Below are 24,839 nucleotides of genomic sequence, written 5' to 3' on the forward strand. Positions count from 1 at the left end.
TTTCCATCATTTTCTAATGGATTTAATTGTTGAATAATGTTCATTGCAGTCTCATTTATGTTGATGTCAATATCTGGAATGATGGCATTATTGTTTGTTTGAAGTTCTGGTAATGGCCCTTCTTCATCAATGCCATAATAGCTATCAACATGAAACATGTCATTTATAAACGACTGGATTCCCACATTGTTTGTGACACCTGGATGCCACAGCTGAAGAGGCATCTGTCCTCCTTGTGTAGAAAGACCATGGTTGTTCCACTGATTGACAAATTTGTTAATGCTCTTTCAATCCTTGGCAAATAAACATAATGCAGACAAAAAAGATGTAGCTCATTCAGTGAATCCAACATACCCTGTTCTTCCATAAAGTTAAAGATATTTATAAAGTGTCTTGATACAACTCTGTTGAGTTCTGCCCACAGTCTTTCAATTCTTTGGTTATGTACTGAAACACCTGTAATAACACTGCCTACTCCTCTTCTCTGTAACATAAAACGGGCAACCTGTATATTTTCCATACCATGATCACACCTGACCCTTAGGGGCAAACCAAAGTTTTGTATTCCTTCCAAAAATAATGACAAGACACTTAAGGCTCTGTTTGTTAGAGTGAATTGTTAAATGTTGTCATTTTATGCTTGCCAACTCTGATGAAAGGGATTCCACTGTCCTTCCCCCCAGATTCTCGAGGTTCTGGGGTGGCTGTAATGTTTTATTACAGACACATCCTTGTGCTTTTTGATGTAAGCTTCCTGCTTTTATGACCCTTTTGGTCAGCAGGAGGTCACACACACACACACACACACACACACACACACACACACACACACACACACACACACACACACACACATTCTCACATAACACACACACACACACACACACACATTCTCACATAACACACACACACACATTCTCACATAACACACACACACACACACATTGTTACAGAAGTTCACACATATACATACAATGCCTTGTCTTAGAACCATGTGGGCGTGGCTTTGCTCTGATGTTTTTTGTGTGAACTGTCTCTCAATAAAAAGGCAGCAAGGGAGGTCATCGTCGAGGTCATTTTCGTGGTGGACACAGGCCTCCCTTGCGCAAGTGATTGATCGATCAACTGTCTTGCTTTCTTCATGATGAATAAGTCTCTAGAATTAGCGGGGCTTGTGGAAACACAGACCCAACACTGTTATTGGATAAGCTCGGCTGAAGCCATAAACACAGCCATGCAGGACAAAGCGTCATCTAATCAACTTGTGGTTGCTGTCAAAATGCCTGTTGAAAGATCAGAAAGCATTACCGCACTTCCATATGTTTGTTCATATTATTTAATAGTGAATTCCTGACCCTGTACTTAAACAAAAAGAGGTACCATATTGTACATTTAGTTCAACAACACCACACCTTAATGTCTTTTTCCACACTACGTTTACCTGGCACAATCGATGTTAGAGATTAAAATTGTGATGTAAAAATTTTTCAATTATAAACTTTTGTTTGCTCAGACTGCTTCCGTTTGTTTTGTGTGTGTCTTTGTGTCTGTGCAGTGATTTTTTACTTTGTTTTATTGTATAAAACTAAATAAAAAGTGATTATTTAAAAAAAGATTTTCAAGATCTTATTTTTCTTAAATTTACGGTCAGAGTTTTTAATAAGCTGCAGGAACCCTGTTCAGTGAGAGGGACTGACTGTAAACATGTTTCCATTTGTCATTTCAGTTTTTACTCTGAAATACAGGAAATGAAATCACAGCTCAAACTATTTCTTTGTTTAAAATTTTAAATGTTTATTTAACCATTGCAAACAAACCAAACAAGAAAGCATCTGCTGGATATTCTGCAGGACATGCTTTAAGATACATTCAATAAAAACTTGATAACATGACAAAAGATTTTGTCATTCAACTGCTGGAAAAAAGTGAAGCACTCGACATGAACACTTAAGCAGAACACTTTAGAAAGCTTAACCCTCTGGAGTCCAGGGTATGATCGTCCGTTTTTGACAACTTTGGATTTTACATCTCTATTTCACCTCTAAAAACGTTTTACTTTATCTTGTTTGGTATCATTCTTTTCAGCACAATCTCACGTCTGAATTTAGTTAATTTCTAATTTTAAGCCATCATGGTAACCTTATTCCCCCAACGATGTGGAGATCCAGCTTTTTTAGATCCCATTACAATCAAGAGACTCAAAAAGATCCTCCGGAAAAACACAGAATTCGTCTGGCAGTTGAGGTGAGAAAAACAATCCTAGATGTATCCCCCACAGGCAGGTTTGTTTATCAAATAGGCTTTGGAAACACTGGACACAACATGGGGCAATAAAGATGAGCAGACAGAAAGAGTCCCAGGTGCACACTCAGCAGGGCCAAGTTGAATTAACGCTGTTTTATTTTGATAGTCTCTCGTCAGTATGCATCATGTTGTGTTTGCTCCTGCCCTGTCTCATTATGATAATCTGTGTCAGCTGTGTTTCCCGTGTGCTTCCCTCGTTAACACTCTGTGTAGTTATGTCCACGGCTGTATCCCAATTCAGGGTCTGCAGCCTTAAAGGCCGCATTTTAAGGCCGATTACGTCACAGCGACGCGACGAAGGCTGTCCCAATTCAAAGGCTGCTCGAAATGCGGCCCTCAAATGCGTCCTTCATTTCCCTGAATTTTAAGGCTGTGGCGGTGTAGACTTCGTGGCCCAACATATCCCACAATTCATAGCGCGGCAGTCGGTGTGGATAATTTTGCCGCAGACGGCAGAAGCAGAGCGGCCGAAGAGTAAACTGTTAAAAGTAAGTACTGAATATTATGTCACTTATTTATGTGCAAATGTTTAATAATGGAGAACATTAAAACATTACTGTTGGCCACATGTCGGCATAGGCTTTGTCCTTCTCTTGTGCTGTTTTGTATCAGTGTATACACCTGAGACTGTCGTCTGTCTGTCCTGCACTCTCTCTCTCTTTCTCTCTGATTGTGGAATAAAAGTATGAACATGTATTTATAAGTTACACTTGTGTTTGAATCCTGCAGCTTATCACACATTTGATTTCCATGTGCAGTAGCGGTTTTTGATACGGGCGACACAGGCGGTTGCCCGGGGCGGCATCGTGGTGGGGGCGGCATCACGGGCATCGGGAAAAAAAAATTGCTCGTACTCATGCTGCCCCGACGTCAGCCAGCGCATATTGGGAATGGCATAGACACCGATCGGTTTTCTATCGCCCATTTGCTGGGAGTAAGGGCACCCTCCGTTTGCGAGGGGCGCCTGCTGCTTGCGGCACAGGGAGGAGAGGGCGGGGCGGTGGGGGATTCTCTGGCTGGCTGGAGCAGCATCTAATAACCAACTCGCAAAATAAAAACAAAACAACAAACACGAAAACACCAGACATTATGTAAATTCTGTACACGAAAAGTGAGCGCGAGAGCCCTCGGTGCGCCTGCTCACTGCTGAAGTCAAAGTAAACTTTATTGTCATCTCCGCTACATACAGTCCAGTATATAGAGAGACGAGACGACGAGGCTCCAGTTACAGCAGTGCAAGTAAAGAAACAATATATATAAGAAGAGTAAGAAAATAAATGTACACTTTAGGACCAGGGGTAAAGGGATCAATAAATGGTAAATGACCTGTATTGGTATAGCGCTTTACTAGTCCCTAAGGACCCCACAACAACCAGTCATCCACCCATTCACACACACATTCACACACTGTGTGATGGCAGCTACATTGTAGCCAAAGCCACCCTGGGGAGCACTGACAGAGGCGAGGCTGCTGGACACTGACGCCACTGGGCCCTCTGACCACCACCAGTAGGCAACGGGTGAAGTGTCTTGCCCAAGGACACAACGACCGAGACTGTCCAAGCCAGGAAGCAACGAACCGGCAACCTTCCGATTACAAGGCGAACTCCCAACTCTTGAGCCACGATCTCCCTGTAAAATAATAATTTAAAATTTATAATTTACAGTTTGATGATTTAAAGTCACACACACAACCCGTCAAAAGGGGAGAGAGACCCGCTGCTTTCAAATAGAGCACATTTCATTCATGTTGTAAATCCAAGCTCATTATGTATTCATGATTTGAACCCTGGGTTGTGCGAAATCCCAGAAATAAACCTTAGACAAAGTGAATCTGTGAACTAAGGTGTAGGTCTATTAGGTTATGTTGTGGTGATCCTCGGGTTGGGGATTTGTGTTCATGCTGGAGTCCAAAATTAAAACCAATGGAAGATGGACAAGAAAAGTTCAAAGCCATCAGGTGCTCAGTTTAGAAAAAATAGAAAAGAAGAGGAGGAGAAACGAGCAAAAGATACAGGTAAGCAGATGTGTCATTGGATAATGGCAGGTCATCCTAAAACAATCAGAGTCAGAATACTTTATTAATCCCTAAGGAAATAATGTGGGTTACAGTTGCTCCAAAAAGAAATGGTAAAAATAGCAACAGTAAAAGACTAAACTCCAAACAATACATTATGTTACAGATTTTAATATTAATTAGTCAGTGTCAATTGTTGTTTTGTCCTGTTCTCATTGTATGACGAATTATGGCTGTTTAGTAGCTGTTTGCATACAATGCATACTCTCTCTCTCTTCATATGTGTGTCTGTGTGTGTGTTTCTCTGGCGAAATTCAGTATGGTTCCGACAAGTTTTATGTTAATGTATAATCCTTAGTGTGTGTGTGGCGGGAGGCGGCAGAGGGAGTGTTCGCCCGGGGCGCCAAACAGGCTAGGACCGCCACTGTCCATGTGTGACAACTGCAAGTGTCCAGAGTGAGGACAGATTGAGGGACCCACTGCTGCACATCATCTGTGAGGCTTTGCACCCCTGATGATCCACCAGGATCAAGAGGAGGAGGAAGAGCCAGCAGCAGCTGACAGATGGAGAGAATAGACAGACTGTTCCCTGTTTGTGAAGGACTGCTAGAAAAGTTTAAAATAACTAATTGTCTGTCCTGAATCAGTCTTATTAGGTAATGTTCAAATAATTTGATCATTCCAGTGTTTTCAGTGTGGGAGAAAGTACTCAGGGCCTTCAAGTTACACACTATGAAAGGCAGCAACAAGTTTAATGTCCAGAAACCTAAAGTATGTATCAGCAGCAGAATGGACCTAAAAATAAATGTTTGTTTCAGTTCTATGAAGCTTTGAGTATTTTGGATTAGTAGCTGCTGTGTTTGTTGCATCATATTGCTGTAATTGTTTATATGCTTTATATATTCTGAGGTAAGTTGATCTATAGTGTTACATCATATTCTATAAGGATGTTATGTGTTTGTGTACTTTCTGCCCAGTTTGACCCATTTAGCAGAAGTCAGCCTGTTTAAGGCTCTGATATCTATTCTGTATGACTTAAAGCAGTTATGACATGGTCTGATTTTCTCACCCAATGAAGGAATATTTAATAGATCAGTCTACTCTTCATTCTATCAGAAACAGTTATCACAGCTTGTACATTTTCTTTTTACACATATGTAAGCATTGAGCCAAATTTAGTAATGCCAACATACTGAAGGAACAACATTTGTCTCTTATATACAATAGATCTATATATACACTGTCAAAGATACTTGTCTTTGAGTGAAGATTTAAGGTGATAGGAGATATAAATAACTGCAACTTGAATCTTTACTGAAGCTCAGTATTTGACAGAGTTCACTCACATGTGCTGTACCAGTGTACCTGCACATGTGATGTGACAAAAGTGATTTGATTTGAGAGTTCAAACTCACTGCTGTAATAACTAATAATGATTAATATAATAACTATAATATTGGCCATCTCATATTTACACTGACTTTAGTCTCATGAACAACATTAGCTAATTGTTATTTACTAGCTAATCTTAAAATGACTGTTCAGTACAGAAATGAAGCCCAACAATCATGTTTTACAGTCCTGTGGTCTCAGCCTCAGATACTTATTAAATCACACAAAGCTTGTGTAGAAACAAACAAATGAACAAAATATGTTCTCCTTCATTTCTGTCAACCACACGTTTCCAGCTGTTAGTGTCATGGTTGCAAGGCAACCTGGGCAGCGCGACGGAGGCTAGACCATCCCATTTCACAAGCCTCGCACTTCTGGCCTTAGCGGTCTTTGAGTACGCGGCCCTTGAGGACCGTTGAGGCTGCGTACTTTAAGGTTGCAGACCCTGAATTGGGATACAGCCCACGTCTCCCTCAGTTCAGTGTCGCGTCGTCAATGTCTCCTCCCCGAACCCGTGTGCCTTTCTGTGTTCCCTCGGTCCTTAGTTTAGTTTTCCCAGTTTAGTTCTGTTTCTTTGTAAGGCCTGCAATAAAGCAGTGATTTTGAGTTCAGTGAGTTTTGCATTTGGGTCCTCATCTGCCTTCACACAGCTAGTTCATGACAGATAGTGTATACGAGTATATATGATTACATAGTATATCTGTGAGCATATGTCCAGTGTATACAGGTATATACAATATGTCATAAAAAAATCCACAACACTGCCTTTGGTGCCATTTTTTGCATTCAGCAGTTGCCTCACTGTTCTGACACACAAAACAAAAAAACAATTGACTACACTACACACCAACTACAAACACAGTAACCGTCACAAACCTCTCACATCTTAAAACTCACTCTCTTTCCTTTGCTCTGTCTCTCACTGGCATCACTTCTAAAACCTCCACCTCTTCCGAAACAACTAAATGTCACATGTTGCCATATAATGTTTTTGATTGATCAACATTGTACACTTCAAATCCCATAGGGATTTGTTTCCTTTAGCCCACAAGTGAAGATTGTTTGCTAGCGCTATTCTTAGAAAACGCTGTTTAAACCATTTCTTCCAACTTTAAATACCACTGTTCTATTCAGAAAAAAAACCCCATTGCCCGTATTTTTTAAAATCATAACTCTGGTTTTGTGTGGACTATCAACTAGAGATGGACCGATCCGATATTACGTATCGGTCCGATACTGACGTAAATTACTGGATCGGATATCGGAGAGAAATAACAAAATGTAATCCGATCCATTAAAGTTCATTGAAATGATCAGCTGATCGGCTTTTCTGTCGCGAGTCCGTCCCTTGTTTATCGCCCTCTTCGCGCCAGAAAGAGGAAACCAGCAGCTGAACAACTGCAGCACGTTTAAGCTTGATAAGCTGTTGTTAGAATTTATTTACGTTCTACACCAGGATCCTTTTCTACGTAGCTGCTGGCTGCTAACTGTGCAGGGGTGGATCTAGCAAAGTTTAGCCAGGGGGGCCGATAGGGCATTAACAGGAAAAAGGGGGGCACAAAGACATACTTTTCTTTCTTATTCTCATTTAAAATGTCTAGCTTTTAATAAATAATTATCCGAATCTTACACTCAAAGTTTTAATCTGATGTAAAATGTATAGAAGTCCACTACTGTATATAGTAACTATTAAGACTAATATACTCTAGTAAGCTACTACTTTTTCCTTTGGGAAGATACCATATGTGCAGTCTGCAGTTCTATTGAAGAAAGATGTTGAATCTATTTAATTAATCTTGAAAAATAATTGATTTCTGTGCATTTTTTTTCACACTGCATCAAATTAAAGTTGATTAAGTCAATTAAAAATCAAGAGGTGGAGGGTGGGTGGTTCCCTATTATTATTATTTTTTTGCTGGGAGTTTTAGAGCCCTATTAGTTAGGTTGCTTACTCTTTAAAATACATGAATAGGGAGGATGGAGTAGGTTTAAGTATATTAGATTGATCAGTTTTGCTGAACTATGAAATATTTTGGGTGCAGTGTATTTTTTGCATACAGGTATAACAGAACAGCTTTAGTGTTTTATTTTTAACTTGAGTATTAAAAAACAGTTTTCTTAATTAAAAAACACACTATATCAGATTCATGTCGGTATCGGCAGATATCCAAATTTATGATATTGGTATCTGTATCAGACATGAAAAAGTGGTATTGTGCCATCTCTACTATCAACACAATTTAAAAACTGATATATACTTTAAAGTCTGAACTTTAAACCCAAGTTGAAACGGAGAGTCTGGGTCACTGAATCTTGTTGCTGCATCTTAAACTGTTCACGTGATTTTGACACGCTGGCGCCTCCGTTGACCCCTCAGGGTTAAAATGTAACTAGGTGGACATTTTCATTGACAGCTACGTCATCATGTGTTTACATCTGAACTCTGTGGAGCCTGATCTCAAGAGGTTTAAGTCTGACCCTGAAACCACAAGAGGATCTTTCTGTCTCTGCAGATTCACTGTGATCCTGTGATGGGAGTGTTTTCAGCCCTGAGTGATCACACTGATGTTTGCACAGAGCAGATAATGAAGTGAATGTTTTGGCACATTGGTAACAGTGAAACAGTTTGTTAGTAACGTGGGATCGTTTGTGTTCGGAGTATGAACCGAGATTCCTGAAGTTCTTGTCACACTGGTCACAGCTGTAGTTTCCTTCCATGTGTGTACGTTCATGAAGGTTACGACTACCTGAATGTGAGAAGCTTTTTTCACAGTGTCTGCACTTGTATGGTTTCTCTCCTGTGTGGACTCGTTTGTGTGTTTTAAGCTCCCATGCAGTGGTGAAGGATGACCCACACTGATCACAGAGGTGCTTTTTAACCCCACTGTGAATCAGTTCATGGCGTTTTATGTCAGTTATTTTGGTGAAGCTTCTCCCACATTCTTTGCAGTATTTCAGTTTGTCTCCAGTGTGTTTACGCTGATGTACTTTTAGGGTGTCTTTTCGACTGAAAGTTTTTCCACAAAGGTCACAACGAAAGTTTTTCCCACCACCACAGCGAGGACAGGGTTGAGAACTGGATCCATCTGTGTCGCTCTGCTTCTAAACAAAGACACAAAGACAGTGTAAGTCAGTCCTTCAACATTTTTATCCTGAACGTCGCCTGAAATAAAGAGCATCTCTGCAGACGTCCAATTACATTTTACTGTTTCAGTTAACACACTCAGTTTACTGGGCTGCAATAACTACAATACTACCACCATAATGCTACAGTAATACTTATTTAATATTACAGTAACATCTGCTTTACATTGAAGTACTACCACATTAATATTTTTAGGGTACCAACACAGTGCTAAACTACTAATGTACCACTGACTGCAATAATACTAATTTAATACTGCATTAGTAATACTGTAACTGTGCAGTTATAACACTCAAGTGAATGGGACAAAAAAGAAAGTAATACCCTCATGACACTGCAATTATAATTTTTGTTAAAAATCATAACTGACATGAAAATCTGAACAATCACTCAGAGCTGCTTTTCCATGCAGTAGAATTGCTAACATGCTAACACGGTTTAATGAGCAGAGTTGTTCCAAACAGTCAGGCTAAAATGACAAGATAAAAATATAAATACATACCTGACAGTAACTGCACTTGTGGAGTTTCTTTCTGGTGTGGCTCTGTTGGTGTTGTCTCAGGTAACGTCGAGCTTTAAAAGTGTTCTCACACAAGTCACATTTATAAGGTCTCCCCTCAGTGTGGGTAAACATGTGTTGTTGCAGGCTTGAGTCTGTTGTAAATTGTTTGCCACACTGATCACAGCAGTACACAAGATGTCTGGTGTGAATGCTTAGGTGTCTATTTCGGCTCTGTTTCAGGCTGAAGGTTTTTCCACAGATGTCACAGCTGTATGCCTTAATTCCAGAGTGGGTAACTAGATGACACTGTAAGCTCCTACTGTGAGTAAAAGCTCTGCCACACTGATCACAGCTGTACGCTTTAACTCCACTGTGGATGAGTTGGTGTGATTTTAGGGAATCCTTCAAGGAAAAAGTCTTTCCACACAAGTCACAGCTGAACGGTCTCTCTCCAGTGTGGATGACCTGATGACGTTTTAGTGAAATCTTCCCAGTAAAATCCTTCCCACACTCGTCACAGGTGTGTTTTTTCTCTCCCTTTCTTCTGTGAGGTTTGTCGGCCTCCTGAGAGCGCTGACTTCTCGCTCCATGTTGGTCCTGCAGTGACAGAGATACAAACAGAGGCAGTGAGTGAAATGCAGTCGTGGAACAAACTCAACCTTCAAACTCCCTTCATTAACACTAGTTTTAAACCTGAAGGTGGAGTGTGGCACCAAACACCTTAAAGGTCTCTTATCCCCACCTGCTGGTAGTTCTAACACATTACATCCAACCTGGTGTTAAAAATAATTCATGACTGTTCAAACTCTAAGATCATGCCCATCCCTCCTGCTGTACACAGTTATTAATGCTAGCATGCTAACAACCTCAGAAAGGTAATGAATGTTTACCAAGTCTATACTTTTTTATGTTTCCTGTTTCCTATTATATATTTCTATCATTTTGTCATTTTTCAATATTAATAATTACAATGTAACATTTAAAAGTTGATTCAGTGAAGGAAAATATTTTACTTTTGCTCCCTACATTAGAAAAAGAAATTTGTATCTTGTACTCCTTACATTTACAAAACAGATGTGTTACTTTTAAGGCATCTGAGGGGTTTATTTCATCACTGCAGGCATCAAACATCAAACCAACTTGAGAAATGGGAAAAGTAACACATGAAAGACAATCCTGATCGTGTACTAATCACCAGGGTATGAAACATAAAAAGAGATGAAAGAGGCAAAACTGTGAGTCATAGTCAGGAGTTAAAGTGAGACGTTGTTCTTCTTTCTTTTTTGCACAGCACCTGAACAAACAGGTCATTTCAAATGCAGCGTTTCTATCAACAAACATCAGCAAACACACAAACTGTTTGTGTGCAGTTTGTCTCACAGTGTGTTGCTGGCTAAAGGTCCAGCTGCTGCACATCACAGGGAGAGAAAAGAAAGAGAGCTAACTTCACTCAGAGATGGAGAAAGATAAGACACACAGGACAGGAGAGGAAGAAGAGAGGTTAGATTTAAAGGGAAGGACTGCTCAGTGGGATTTGATCAACTGGAGATCAAAGCTTACATGTAAGTCCTCATGTGTTGAAATCAGACATTGGGTCTGTACATGTGACATTATGTTTTTTCAGGTTGTGAAACATGCTGCAAAACAATCTGAGGCAGATTAACTGTGTTATTTAAAGACTGCATGAAGATCCTCTGCAGGTTAGTGCAGGATAAACAGGTTCGTTTGCTGAACTGTGATGGATTTAAAGTAAAGAACAGTGTGTGACTGGTGCACAGTGACTGTGGTGCTCATGTCAGAGTTAGATTACATCAAGTGTAGCAGAGATTCATTTAAACTGAAGCTCATGATGCTGACATTCATTCACTGAGTTCCACCTTCATACCAACAGTATAGTGTCTAATATAAAGACAGTGTACTGTCAGTGTAGAGGATGGAAATCAGCCAGGACAGCTCATGAAACATCTGCTGACATCTGGTTGAATTCAGTTGTGTACATCCACAGAGAGCAGCAGGTCAGCTGATCACAGCCTGTACTTTAAGAAAATCTACTGGAGCTCTCAACAGAAATTATTGTGAGCTGTGATTCTTTTCCCCACGCTGAGCCACTACAGCTGATTTTAGGGTTCACACCTGCTCAATCCCACTTTAACCTCTTCCCTGCTCATGTTCCTGTTTAGAGGCAAAGTCACCCTCTACAATGTAGGCAACAATAAATACACGTATGTTTTATTGTATTTCATCTACTAATCTTATTTTATTATTACATTAATAAAGCACAAGGTTCAGTTAGTTTTGGATAAAAATGTTCTTCAAGAAGCTACTTTTACTTTCTTACTCTAATTACATTTACTAGCCTGTACTTTTTCACTGTTACTTAAGTAAAGAAGGCTCTGTGAGCCTGGTTCTGCTGGAGGTTCCTTCCTGTTAAAAGGGAGTTTTCCTTCCCACTGTCGCCAAAGTGCTTGCTCATAGAAGGTCATATGAATGTTGGGTTTTCTCTGTATGTATTATTGTAGGGTCTACCTTACAATATAAAGCACCTCGAGGCAACTATTGTTGTGATTTGGCGCTGTATAAGTAACACTGAATTGAATGAAAATTTAATTAATAACACTACTATTACTAATAATAAAGAATAATAATTGCTATTGATTTCTTAATGTTTGCAAACATAATTTAAAAATACATAATATATAATAAAATACAACACAGTCATATAACAGGTTGGGAGTATGAGAGTTTTAGACGTGACTGATTATTTGGTGAAACTGTGATATTTTCCTCACCTTCTGTGTTGAGCTCATTGTTTCCTCTGTAGTGACTCAGCTGAGTCCAGATGGCTGAAAATGTTCCTCTGCTGCTCCGTCAGACTCTTCTCCTCCTGCTGATCAGCTGGGACACAAAACAGATCTTTGTTAGGCTCCACACTGCACTGAAGAGTCAAAGTGTCTCATATGTTCATCTGACAACACAAAGTACAAATTTCACTCTGATTGCTTGTAGAAATCTTGTGAGACGTGTTGTGCTGCAAAGTGAGGAAACTCTCTCACTCACTTATACTTCAGGAGGAACTTTGTGACATTGGCTCTAATATTCTAAGCAGCCCTTTACTATGACAGGGCCAGAAACTCATGTTTGAAGGTTTGGGAGAAGGTTTGCGGCCCTCCCAGCATGCTGAGCTAATGATTAGTTGGTGTTTTTCTCCAAACACTCTCTCACTCTTCTCTCAACGTGTTCACAATAAACTGTGAACAGACACCGAGGAGAGCAGCAGAAGACCTCATTCAGGAGCTAAACTCAACATGAACTGAACTCACAGTAAAGTTAGCTCGGTGCTTACCTTTAGATGAGCCCACAAACCGAGAGAAACTCCGTGATGAAGCTGGAACTCTTTCCAAACACACGAAACAGATCAGGGAGCAGAGACCCACGTGGTTCACGCTGATCTCAGCTGCGATCCAGGAGACAAGGATGGGCAGATCGATGCAGATATCGATCCAAACGTTGGTACTACTTTATTCTCCTTGAATGAAAAAGCAGCTCTGTGTGCAAACACGTCCTCTCGTGGAGCGTCCTCACTTTGTTCCACCCCCCCTTCTTCTTCCTACTAGAAATTGTATTTGTGGTTGTCAAACAACAAAATGTTGAATTACCGCCACCAACTGGTGTGGAGTGTGAACTGGAACGTCAACCAGCAACAATTTACTCTCTTTTAAAAACTGGAATAAGGCCTGATCAATTTCACTTCTTGAGTCCTTTTGCAGTAAATCAATAAGATCCAGTTTCATTTTTATGTTACTGAGGTTTTGGATCAGTTACCTTCTCACAGTGTAATATAACATGTTCTACAGTTTCTTCTCTTTTTCGAATGATGTTTTTTTTCAATATTTTATTTTAATTTTTTCAGCATAGAAAACCCCATCAACAAACGAATACAGCTCAGGCGCTGAGATGATAGGACAAGAAATAGCACAATAATAATAATCAATAGGGAAAGACAAAAGAAAAAAAGAAAGAAAACATTAAAATTGGAAACTACCAGTATCCATAATGAATTAAATGTCATGAATATGTAATAAACAGGGAAATTGCAGTGCCATGGTACATGTTTATACAACGTGAGCTTTCTCAAGATGAGTACAAAACGGAGTCCAGGATTTTGAGAAAACATTTGCTGCAGGTGTTTGCAGGTATCGAACTTTTTCCAGCTGAATGACTGATAACATGTCATTGAGCCAGACACTGAAGGAGGGAGGAGCAGCGGACTTCCATTCCTTTAGAATAAGTCTTTTCACAATCATCATTCCGAGGTCGATTGGCACCCGCACAGTCGCAGGGATAGTTCTGGAACGTACACAGCCAAAAACTGCAATTTCTGGATTGGGTGAGATGGAAATCCCATAAGCTTTTTCGAATGATTTGAAAAGAGAATATAATCCACCATCACTGAACTGAAGAGATCTCTAAATAGGAATTTATCAATTCAGTTTTTGATCAATTTCAGTGCATTTTATTGTGCTGGCTGAGTTTGATTAGTTGATTTTAGATGATTTTTTATTAATGTATTTATGAATTTCCTTTTATATATAGAGTTTCCAAGGTGTGTTATTGCAAGGTAAAGCTTCATTTTCAGCTTTTTGAAAGTATTCTAATAATATCTTATCTTTTAACAGGAGTGACTGATTTTTAAAATGGGATTCTGTATGTCTGTGCAATGTTTCATTAGTCTCTGTTACTCTGTTGTTTCTTTCCATACGCACACTTGTTTTGGTTTTTCCCCTATAACACACAGTTATACATCACATATTATAAATCTGACTTTGATAAATATTTAGATCTTCACACATTTCAGGGTCCAAGTGTAGGTTTGGTTTTATCCCCACAACTATGGCGTTATTTTTGTGCCACTATTCTGAGCGCACGTAAAAAAAACAATTGCAGGTTCAAGTGTAGCATTTTGAGGAGAAATTTATTTTGTGCGAAGAAAAGCTGAATTTGAGTGAACAAAATTCATTGCTCCGTGCAAAAAATTTATTTCAGTGTTTGCTATTATCCACACACACACACACACACACACACACACACACACACACACACACACACACAATAGCAGCCCCTCTTGCTCAGTTTTTGCACTTGTGCTCGCTCGCAGTGTGTTGCTTGCGCTCTCAACATTTCAGCCCGTGCGCGATCAACTCTTTCTGTACACTGTTATATTTGTGCCACAAAACCAGCCAATCAAAGACTAGGATTCAAAAAAATCTGATTGGCTATTTTGGTCGCCAATCTACGGAGCCCCGCAGGGGACATGGGAGAAAAAAAAAATTAAGACGGACTTTTGCGAGATCTCGCAAAACTAACTCGGGATCTCGCAAAAGTTTTGCGAGATCTCGCAAAACAAACTCGGGATCTCGCAAAACTTTTGCGAGCTCTCGCAAAACAAACTCGGGATCTCGCAAAACTTTTGCGAGCTCTCGCAAAACTTTTGCTCGAAGCTCGAAGCCAACCGGGAGGTTGAGGCACGATGTGCCGGTGTGCCGGTGGCACGATGTGCCGGGAAAGCGGTGTTCCTCCCGGCTGTAGTAGGTCTCGACCTCCCGTTAGCTCGAAGCTAACGGGAGGTCTCGACCTCCCGTTAGCTTCGAGCTAACGGGAAGAATGCGGCTAAAACTTTTGCGAGATCTCGCAAAAGTTTTGCGAGATCCCGAGTTTGTTTTGCGAGAGCTCGCAAAAGTTTTGCGAGATCCCGAGTTTGTTTTGCGAGATCCCGAGTTTGTTTTGCGAGAGCTCGCAAAAGTTTTGCGAGATCCCAAGATTGTTTTGCGAGATCTCGCAAAACTTTTGCGAGATCCCGAGTTAGTTTTGCGAGATCTCGCAAAAGTCCGTCTTAATTTTTTTTTCTCCCATGTCCCCTCCGGGGCTCCGTACCAATCAGCTCGAAATGACAAAATGCAATATCCCAGAATCCATTTCATCCAAAACTCAAACGAGGCAGTTGCGGAGGAACACAGAGTGGCGGAGTTTGAAATATTACTCTGTCTGGGTCACAAAATAAACTTTTAAGATATTTTCAGGAGAGAATGGTGCTGCTTAAATGCCGCAACCTCCTCTGCTCCGGCACTTGGACTGCTAGCACTGACCATAACTATTGCTTGACAGACTGACCACGCACACCATACACATACCTTTTTTTTCTTTTTCGAATCTTCGGATCACGTGCGTACCGAATCGTGGCGTGGGATCGGATTTCGGATCAACCGTGATCTGTTGCACCTCTACTAACCTGTAAATTTGGTCTTTTCAAGAAAGCAATTTTTTCTTTTTTACACCATAAAAGCCTTATTTTTGTTGATTTCCTACTGCTAAGCAGAACACACATGAACTTTAAGGCCTGGATGAATTTGAAACGTTGTTGTCTACAATGGAAAATGGCTAAAAAATAAAAACAGGTATTCAGATCCTAATTTTATAAATTCTCTACTCAGCTTTGCCGCCTCCAATATCACTGAAATGCTGCTTGTTGTTGTGGCGAATCCACTAGCCAAAAAAATGGATCGGACATCAATTGTAGAAACGATAGTCTTTATATAAGGCTTCAAAAAGGGGAATGTACAACAAATAAACTGCTCGACATCAGAGCAACATATAATGGCTTCCCGAAACTTTCTTTGCTAGCTAAAACCCAGAATAACTTTCGTCTAGCACAAAGGATTCTGGGAAACGCAGTTTTCTAATGAAAATACCTGTTAAATGCTCCCCTTTAGCAGAAAATTAAATCTATAATTAACAGCTCTCACTAAACATGCGACTAACACTTAAATCACTTACAAAATAACCAAAATGCTGTTATCAAACAATAAACTGCAATAAAGTTACAACACTTGTTTCTTCACATTTTCCCAACATGCTTGCATTTAAATCGGTCTCGTCTTCTCTCTGTGTACCTGGCCTGTACCACTGCACTTGCTGTCTTTGGAGCGTCTGCCCCCCCTTCCTTCTTTCTCATAATGACATGATCCCAGTTTGTCTTGTTAAAGTGAATTGTTAAATGTTGTCATTTTTATGCTTGCCATCTCTACATTGTTTCAACTCTGTGATGAAAGGAATTCCTTTGTCCCCCTCCCCAGCCTCTCGAGGTTCTGGGGGTGTGGGGGTGGGGTGGGAGGGGCTGTAGTGTTTTATCACAAGCACATCCTTGTGAAGGTTTGTTTGATGTTTGGTAAGCTTCCTGCCCTTTGTATGGCTTCACTGTGTTGTGTATGGTGAACCAATACAGGAATTGAACCATATATTGGGTGTGGGGGAGATTATGACTAAGGATGTTGTTAGAAACAGTTGGAAGTCACGCACACAGAGACACACACACACATTCTCACATGCATACAGATGTTTACACATACACACACATAGTGCCTTGTCTTAGAACCATGTGGGCGGTGCTTTGCTGTGATGTGTATTGTGTGAACTGTTTTCCCAATAAAAGGCAGCAAGCGGAGGCCGTCGTTGGGGTCATTTTGCGGTAGGATTCAGAATGCTTTCTGAGACACCGGCTGGGGCCTCCCTTGCTAGCAAGTAAAAGATGTTCGTCTTGTTTTTGTCGCTAACGAGAATAAGTTTCTAAACCAGCGGGGCTTGTGAAAACACAGACCCAACAGTCTTTGCCTTTGTATGGCCGCATGGTGTACCAATCAAAATAAAGTCTATGGGCATGGATTCTCAGCAGGGCTGAAGATGCGGCTCCCATTTACCGATGTGCCATTAATAACTGATGTATGAATTTATCTTGCAGGTCGGATGTAATTGCATCGTGGGCCAGATATGGTCTGCGGGCCATAAGTTTGACATCCCTGGTGTAAAGTAACAACCTCCTCTGTACAATGAGTCTAGTTTCTAGTTTTCCTCGATCATCTTGTAGACTTGCTGTTCTTTACTTTGATAACTGAATAAATTATTCCTTTCTGCTCATGTGAATTCCTCCCCATCCATATAAAACAGTAAACTGATTTAAGGATGTCATAGAAAGTCAACGAGCTGTGGAAGTTGTGCTTCATAATAAATACACAGCATGTGACTGTTTTTAAGAGTCTTCTAACAGAAACACTGACTTTCAAGGAATCACTGAGGCCAGTTTTCCTTTGAGGAAAAAAAAAATCCATCTGACGCCACACGAGCCGATCCATCTTGTTGGTAATGCCTGCATCAGTATTTCTTCTCTCTTCATTATCAGCTATTTGAGTTTGCACCGCTGCAGTATTAGATAAAACCCTCAACAAACAGATGACCCCCTATGAGCAAACACTTTGTGATGGTGGGAAGAAAAAGCAGAGAGAAGAGTCTGTTTCCCAAATCCAAACTGGAAGCTGGTTCAACAGGAGAGAGGCCTGATATCTGAAGGCTCTGCTCTCATTCTAGTTTTCAAAACGAATGAGCAAAAGTACGACTGCAGTCTGAGAGCGACGTGCTCTGTTGGGATCATACGGTACTACAGTATAAGGTCTTTGAGAAATTATGGGGCCTGATTATTCAGGACTTTATATTCAATTCTAGATTTAACATGGAGCCAGTGAAGAGAAGCTAACAAGGTAGAAAGATGATTTGTCTGCTGTCAGGACTCTCACTCCAGCATTTTGGATTAACTGGAAGCTTTTTAGGGAATTTTTAGAACAACGTGATCATAAAGGAATTACAATTCGAGTCGAGTCAAGTATGTGTGAACAAAACAAGATAAACATGAACAAAATCTCACTTTAACGTGCACTTTTACTAATTCTGTACTATCTAGTTTTACATGAAATATCAACTTTATATTGACATTTTTACATTAATCTTGAATTAGTATTTCATCTGTTATTGTTTTTTCCATGTAATTCTCAAAGCAGTAATAATATGTTGAGTTTAATGAGTATGGTTTACTTTAGATTTTTTTCATATATATTTTTGACCTTAAACTAAAAACATTTTCTATGACAGCTTTGAACGCTCACGTTGTTCCTGATATTCTCAGATTTTCCTCGCTGGTTCTTTCCTGTCACTGAATAGTTTTTTCCAATATTCTCAAACTGCACTGATAGAAACTTGAAAAGACTTAAACAACAAAACCAAAGAATCTGGAATTGAACTAGCAGCTGAAATTATTTTGTCTCTCGACTCATCAGAACAGGAACTTTCATAGATGGAAAACCTGCTTTAGATTTGTGTTTTGAAGTCATCTGACTAACACAGACTAATCTGCACTACACAATGCCTTTGAATGGGTGTTTTCATGTATCAGACTCTTGTTCTCACTCTAGATTTATGACACAGTACAGAAAAAAAACACAGTTAAAGGGATGGAGGAACTTTCTTCTGTTTTACATTGGGATTAAAGTTTCAGCCATTTCAGTTATTTGATATCTAATATGTCAGTTTTATCTGAGGTAGACGTCTCTGGCTGGACACTGACTTTGATGCTCAGCTTTTCCGGTACATAGCAGCTTTTCCTACACAATACACAAAATACTTCTCAAATCACATCTCATGGCTATATTAAGTATTTTATGTTCTGTTTTGTCAACATAGTGAAAACACACTAATGAAAACAAACAGCTGCTTATGTTGATTATGAGTTTAATATCCAGCTGTTGCACTAAATGAAAAACACTTAAAATGAGCAGTGTTACAATTTATGAAACTGATCAAAGATTTTATTACTAAAACATGCAGGAGTGGTTTTTAACTTAAAGGAGCCATAATAAGTCATGATACATTCATACAATATGCATAAGAGGGCAAACCATGTTTCATTCATACATCATTCTACCAGTAATCTAGTTCATCAGTTTGTAGCTTCACATAACAAAAGTAATTTTTGTTACAGGTTTTTCAATCACGTTTGATTTTGTGTGAAGACGAACTACACGTACCAGACCTTTCTTATCTGCAAAGGTTGTTATAATTTTTCAGAATACCCAAGACCCTCGAGGTTTTTACATTGGGATCTAACCATGACAACATCTCCAGGCACAAAACAACATTTCCTTTTTATCCATTTCTGTCATTCTTGTAGCAATGGTAAATATTCTCAAATCCAGAGTTTCCAGAGAGGTCTGAAATGTAATGGATTTCTTTCCACCTTTTTCTAGGAGTAAAAAGTCTTTTTTTGTCAAATAGTCCTGGAGGGAGAGCTGGTTTTCACTTCATGACAAGCAATAACTTTGTGATGTTGCATTAAACATGAGTCAGTATCTAAAAAGTAATCCCTTCAAAGTGCACGGCTCTGCTTGTCATGCAAGTGAACACTACTACATACCGTTTTACAATACTACGCTGTACTGTTGGCTGGGTTTTCCTCCATACAGTTTACAGAATAAACATTTTGCTATGACCCTTTGCACAGCTGAAACTCCATTTGTTATCCAAAATCTGGGAAACATGCTGTTTGGCCAGTCCTCTTGAAGATCCTGTTTCGTTTTTCTCTCAGTTTAAATGGAAACTTTTGAATCAGAATTTTAACGTTCTCTTTCAGTGCGCCCCAGGGCAGCTGTGGCTACAATGTAGCTTGCCATCACCAGTGTGTGAATGTGTGTGTGAATGGGTGGATGACTGGATATGTAAAGCGCTTTGGGGTCCTTAGGGACTAGTAAAGCGCTATATAAATACAGGCCATTTACCATTTACCAACGTTAGCTGGCATGTTTAACTCCTCCAAACACTGCAGTTCCTTTGTAGCATTGCAACACTATGTATAGATATAGACTATATAGATGTCCTTGTCATGGTTCTGGGTCATTTGACCCAGCGTTTTGAGTTTGTTGTGTCTTTGGTTTCTAGCATGTATTAAGCCAGCGGTCCCCAGCTTTTTTGCACCACGGACCAGTTTAATGTCAAAACATATTTTCTCAGACCGGCATTTAAGGTGTTGCAGATAAATACAGCAGAATAAAATGATATGAGCAAGACAAAAACTGTGGTATTTTGTAAATATAATAATAAACCTGTATTCACTAACTTTATTAGCAGCCTCCTCCTGAAATGCTCCAACAACATTGAGCGTAACATCCTCCTCTCTGCCCCTTAATGCTCTCTGGTCACTATGGTAACATGTAAATATTTAAAATTTATTCATAACACACGGGAGAAGTCCCAGGGAAACCGAGTTAACGATAAAAACCCTGAAAACCATACATTTCATACTCAAGCCTCAACTCTCGCGACCTGGTACGAAACAAATGACCTCCATGAAGACCACCTGGTACTAGGAAATATACCCTGTTTTACAAAGGGGATCCCATTTTTTTCACACAGCTTCTTCAGTGTAGCATTTTTTTTTTTGCTCCACATTTTTTTTGCAAATAAAACTGCAGCAGCTTGACCACACAGCGATTAAATGTCTCACAGTAAGGAACCTTGTGATCAACTGATTTTAAGCAATTCTCCAGTGTGTGTGCTGTGCACAGAATGTGCACAAGGGAGTCTCCAACTGTAGCAAGTTGCCGGTGTTTTGGCACAACGCCACTGAACATAGCCACATTGATAGCAGCCTCGTTTGTGCACGCAGCGACCAACTTTGTTGTCCAGTCATCCAAGCCTGTGTCCTCAAGAAGTCTCACAAGTCCATCCCTACGCGGTGCGGTCAGCACCCAGTTCAATCAGTCCAAGAAAGTCAGGGCTAAACTCTCCTTTGCTGGACACAGACACAATGTAAATGATTTCCTGCTCGACTTTTGTGATGTCCACAGATCCATCGGAAAGCATCCCCAAAGTCACTTTTTCGAAAAAAGTCTTTTCTTCGGCTCTGGTTGGTGTTTCTTAGGTGGTGGCGAAACACCAAAGAAGCTGCAGCAACATGTTTAAGGTTAAATGAGATGGTCGAGTACGCAAAGGCGCTTGGTAACATAAGTGTCACAACGCATTCGTAATTTTTGTCACACATACGCACCTGCGCAGCAGTTAGGTGCATCCCTGTCTATAACACAGTTTAACATGTTTATCTTACTCATCACCTGTTTCATTTTTCTCAGTACACTAGAAGAACATTTTCATTCACAGATGCCTCATCACATTTTTACATCTGAACTCTGTGGAGCCTGATCTCAAGGGTTTTAAGTCTGACCCTGAAACCAGAAGAGGATCTTTCTGTCTCTTCAGATTCACTGTGATGGGAGTGTTTTCAGCCCTGAGTGATCACACTGATGTTTGCACAGAGCAGATAATGAAGTGAATGTTTTGGCACATTGGTAACAGTGAAACAGTTTATTAGTAACGTGGGATCGTTTGTGTTCGGAGTATGAACTGAGATTCCTGAAGCTCTTGTCACAGTGGTCACAGCTGTAGTTTCCTTCCACGTGTGTACGTTCATGATAGTTACGACTACTTGAATGTGAGAAGCTTTTGTCACAGTGTCTGCACTTGTATGGTTTCTCTCCTGTGTGAACTCGTTTGTGTCTTTTAAGCTCACTTGCAGTAATGAAGGATGTCCCACATTGATCACAGAGTTGCTTTTTAACCCCACTGTGAATGAGTTCATGTTGTTTTAATCTACCTGATGTGGTGAAGCTTCTCCCACATTCTTTGCAGTATTTCAGTTTGTCTCCAGTGTGTTTACGTTGATGTACTTTTAGGGTGTGTTTTCGACGGAAAGTTTTTCCACAAAGGTCACAACGAAAGTTTTTCCCACCACCACAGCGAGGACAGGGTTGAGAACTGGATCCATCTGTGTCGCTCTGCTTCTAAACAAAGACACAAAGACAGTGTAAGTCAGTCCTTCAACATTTTTATCCTGAACGTCGCCTGAAATAAAGAGCATCTCTGCAGACGTCCAATTACATTTTACTGTTTCAGTTAACACACTCAGTTTACTGGGCTGCAATAACTACAATACTACCACCATAATACTACAGTAATACTTATTTAATATTACAGTAACATCTGATTTACATTGAAGCACTACCACGCTAATATTTTTAGGGTACCAACACAGTGCTAAACTACTAATGTAACTCTGCAATAATACTAATTTAGTACTGCATTAACAATACTGTAACTTTGCAGTTATAATACTCAGCTGAATGGGACAAGAAAGAAAGTAATACCCTCATGACACTGCAATTATAATTTTTGTTAAAAATCATAACTGAAATGAAAATCTGAATAATCACTCAGAGCTACTTTTTCATGCAGTAGAAATGCTAACATGCTAACACGGTTTAATGAGCAGAGTTGTTCCAAACAGTCAGGCTAAAATGACAAGATACAAATATAAATACATACCTCACAGTAACTGCACTTGTAGAGTCCCTTTCTGGCGTGGATCTGTTGGTGTTGTCTCAGGTAACGTGGAGATTTAAAAGCCTTCTCACACAGGTCACATTTATAAGGTCGTCCCTCAGTGTGGGTAAACATGTGTTGTTGTAACTGTGTGCCCGTTATAAACTGTTTATCACACTGTTCACAGCAGTACACATAATGTCTGGTGTGAATGCGTAGGTGTGCATTTCGGCTCTCTATTTGGCTGAAAGTTTTTCCACAAAAGTCACAGCTGTATGCCTTAATTCCAGAGTGGGTAACTAGATGATTCTGTAAGCTCCTACTGTGAGTAAAAGCTCTGCCACACTGATCACAGCTGTACGCTTTAACTCCACTGTGGATGAGTTGGTGTGATTTTAGGCCACTCTTCCAGGTAAAAGACTTTCCACACAAGTCACAACTGAACGCTTTAACTCCAGTGTGGATGACCTGATGACGTTTTAGTAAAGTCTTCCCAGTAAAACCCATCCCACACTCGTCACAGGTGTGTGTTTTCTCTCCCTTTCTTCTGTGAGGTTTGTCGGCCTCCTGAGAGCGCTGACTTCTCGCTCCATGTTGGTCCTGCAGTGACAGAGATACAAACAGAGGCAGTGAGTGAAATGCAGTCGTGGAACAAACTCAACCTTCAAACTCCCTCCATTAACACTAGTTTTAAACCTGAAGGTGGAGTGTGGCACCAAACACCTCAAAGGTCTCTTATCCCCACCTGCTGGTAGTTCTAACACATTACATCCAACCTGGTGTTAAAAATAATTCATGACTGTTCAAACTCTAAGATCATGCCCATCCCTCCTGCTGTACACAGTTATTAATGCTAGCATGCTAACACACTCAGAAAGGTAATGAATGTTTACCAAGTCTATACTTTTTTATGTTTCCTGTTTCCTATTATATATTTCTATCATTTTGTCATTTTTCAATATTAATAATTACAATGTAACATTTAAAAGTTGATTCAGTGAAGGAAAATATTTTACTTTTGCTCCCTACATTAGAAAAAGAAATTTGTATCTTGTACTCCTTACATTTACAAAACAGATGTGTTACTTTTAAGGCATCTGAGGGGTTTATTTCATCACTGCAGGCATCAAACATCAAACCAACTTGAGAAATGGGAAAAGTAACACATGAAAGACAATCCTGATCGTGTACTAATCACCAGGGTATGAAACATAAAAAGAGATGAAAGAGGCAAAACTGTGAGTCATAGTCAGGAGTTAAAGTGAGACGTTGTTCTTCTTTCTTTTTTGCACAGCACCTGAACAAACAGGTCATTTCAAATGCAGCGTTTCTATCAACAAACATCAGCAAACACACAAACTGTTTGTGTGCAGTTTGTCTCACAGTGTGTTGCTGGCTAAAGGTCCAGCTGCTGTACATCACAGGGAGAGAAAAGAAAGAGAGCTAACTTCACTCAGAGATGGAGAAAGATAAGACACACAGGACAGGAGAGGAAGAAGAGAGGTTAGATTTAAAGGGAAGGACTGCTCAGTGGGATTCGATCAACTGGAGATTAAAGCTTACATGTAAGTCCTCATGTGTGGAAATCAGATATTGGGTCTGTACATGTGACATTATGTTTTTTCATAAACTGAAAGATGCTGCAAAACAATCTGAGGCAGAATATTTAGTGAAGTGATTGCATATATAATAAAATACAACACAGTCATATAACAGGTTGGGAGTATGAGAGTTTTAGACGTGACTGATTATTTGGTGAAACTGTGATATTTTCCTCACCTTCTGTGTTGAGCTCATTGTTTCCTCTGTAGTGACTCAGCTGAGTCCAGATGGCTGAAAATGTTCCTCTGCTGCTCCGTCAGACTCTTCTCCTCCTGCTGATCAGCTGGGACACAAAACAGATCTTTGTTAGGCTCCACACTGCACTGAAGAGTCAAAGTGTCTCATATGTTCATCTGACAACACAAAGTACAAATTTCACTCTGATTGCTTGTAGAAATCTTGTGAGACGTGTTGTGCTGCAAAGTGAGGAAACTCTCTCACTCACTTATACTTCAGGAGGAACTTTGTGACATTGGCTCTAATATTCTAAGCAGCCCTTTACTATGACAGGGCCAGAAAGTCCTATTTGAAGGTTTGGGAGAAGGACCATGTTAAAGGTGGATTGGGGTTTATACACTTTGTTGTGATACAGGTAAGGCTGTAAGAGCCTGAGAAGGTGTCCTGAACGA

General features: G+C 40.0%; 1 protein-coding gene across 1 annotated transcript; it reads right to left on the reverse strand.

Moving 5' to 3' along the window:
* Positions 1 to 1,769: 1,769 nt before the first annotated feature.
* LOC146380700 (uncharacterized) lies at positions 1,770 to 24,787 on the reverse strand. Its single transcript, XM_084939954.1, has 7 exons — positions 24,388 to 24,787; positions 22,612 to 23,208; positions 21,496 to 22,070; positions 13,563 to 13,707; positions 12,150 to 12,167; positions 9,361 to 9,957; positions 1,770 to 8,815 (listed from the first exon to the last, which is right to left on the reverse strand). The coding sequence occupies exons 1-7, from the start codon at positions 24,403 to 24,405 to the stop codon at positions 8,144 to 8,146; spliced, it is 2,622 nt and encodes an 873-aa protein (XP_084796080.1). The 5' UTR covers positions 24,406 to 24,787; the 3' UTR covers positions 1,770 to 8,143.
* Positions 24,788 to 24,839: the final 52 nt, after the last annotated feature.

The sequence above is a fragment of the Perissodus microlepis genome, chromosome 9 (assembly GCF_051167445.1).
Source record: "Perissodus microlepis isolate ML-2025 ecotype Zambia chromosome 9, ASM5116744v1, whole genome shotgun sequence".
In the NCBI taxonomy this organism is placed as follows: Eukaryota; Metazoa; Chordata; class Actinopteri; order Cichliformes; family Cichlidae; genus Perissodus; species Perissodus microlepis.

Bases quoted from the DNA above. Each gene is read 5' to 3' on its own strand.
- LOC146380700 (XM_084939954.1), bottom strand. The intron at 13,708-21,495 runs GTGAATCTGAAG...TGTACGTTCCAG, and splicing joins CTGAAAACACTCCCATCACA to AACTATCCCTGCGACTGTGC. The intron at 8,816-9,360 runs GTATGTATTTAT...GTCTTTGTTTAG, and splicing joins ACAAGTGCAGTTACTGTCAG to AAGCAGAGCGACACAGATGG.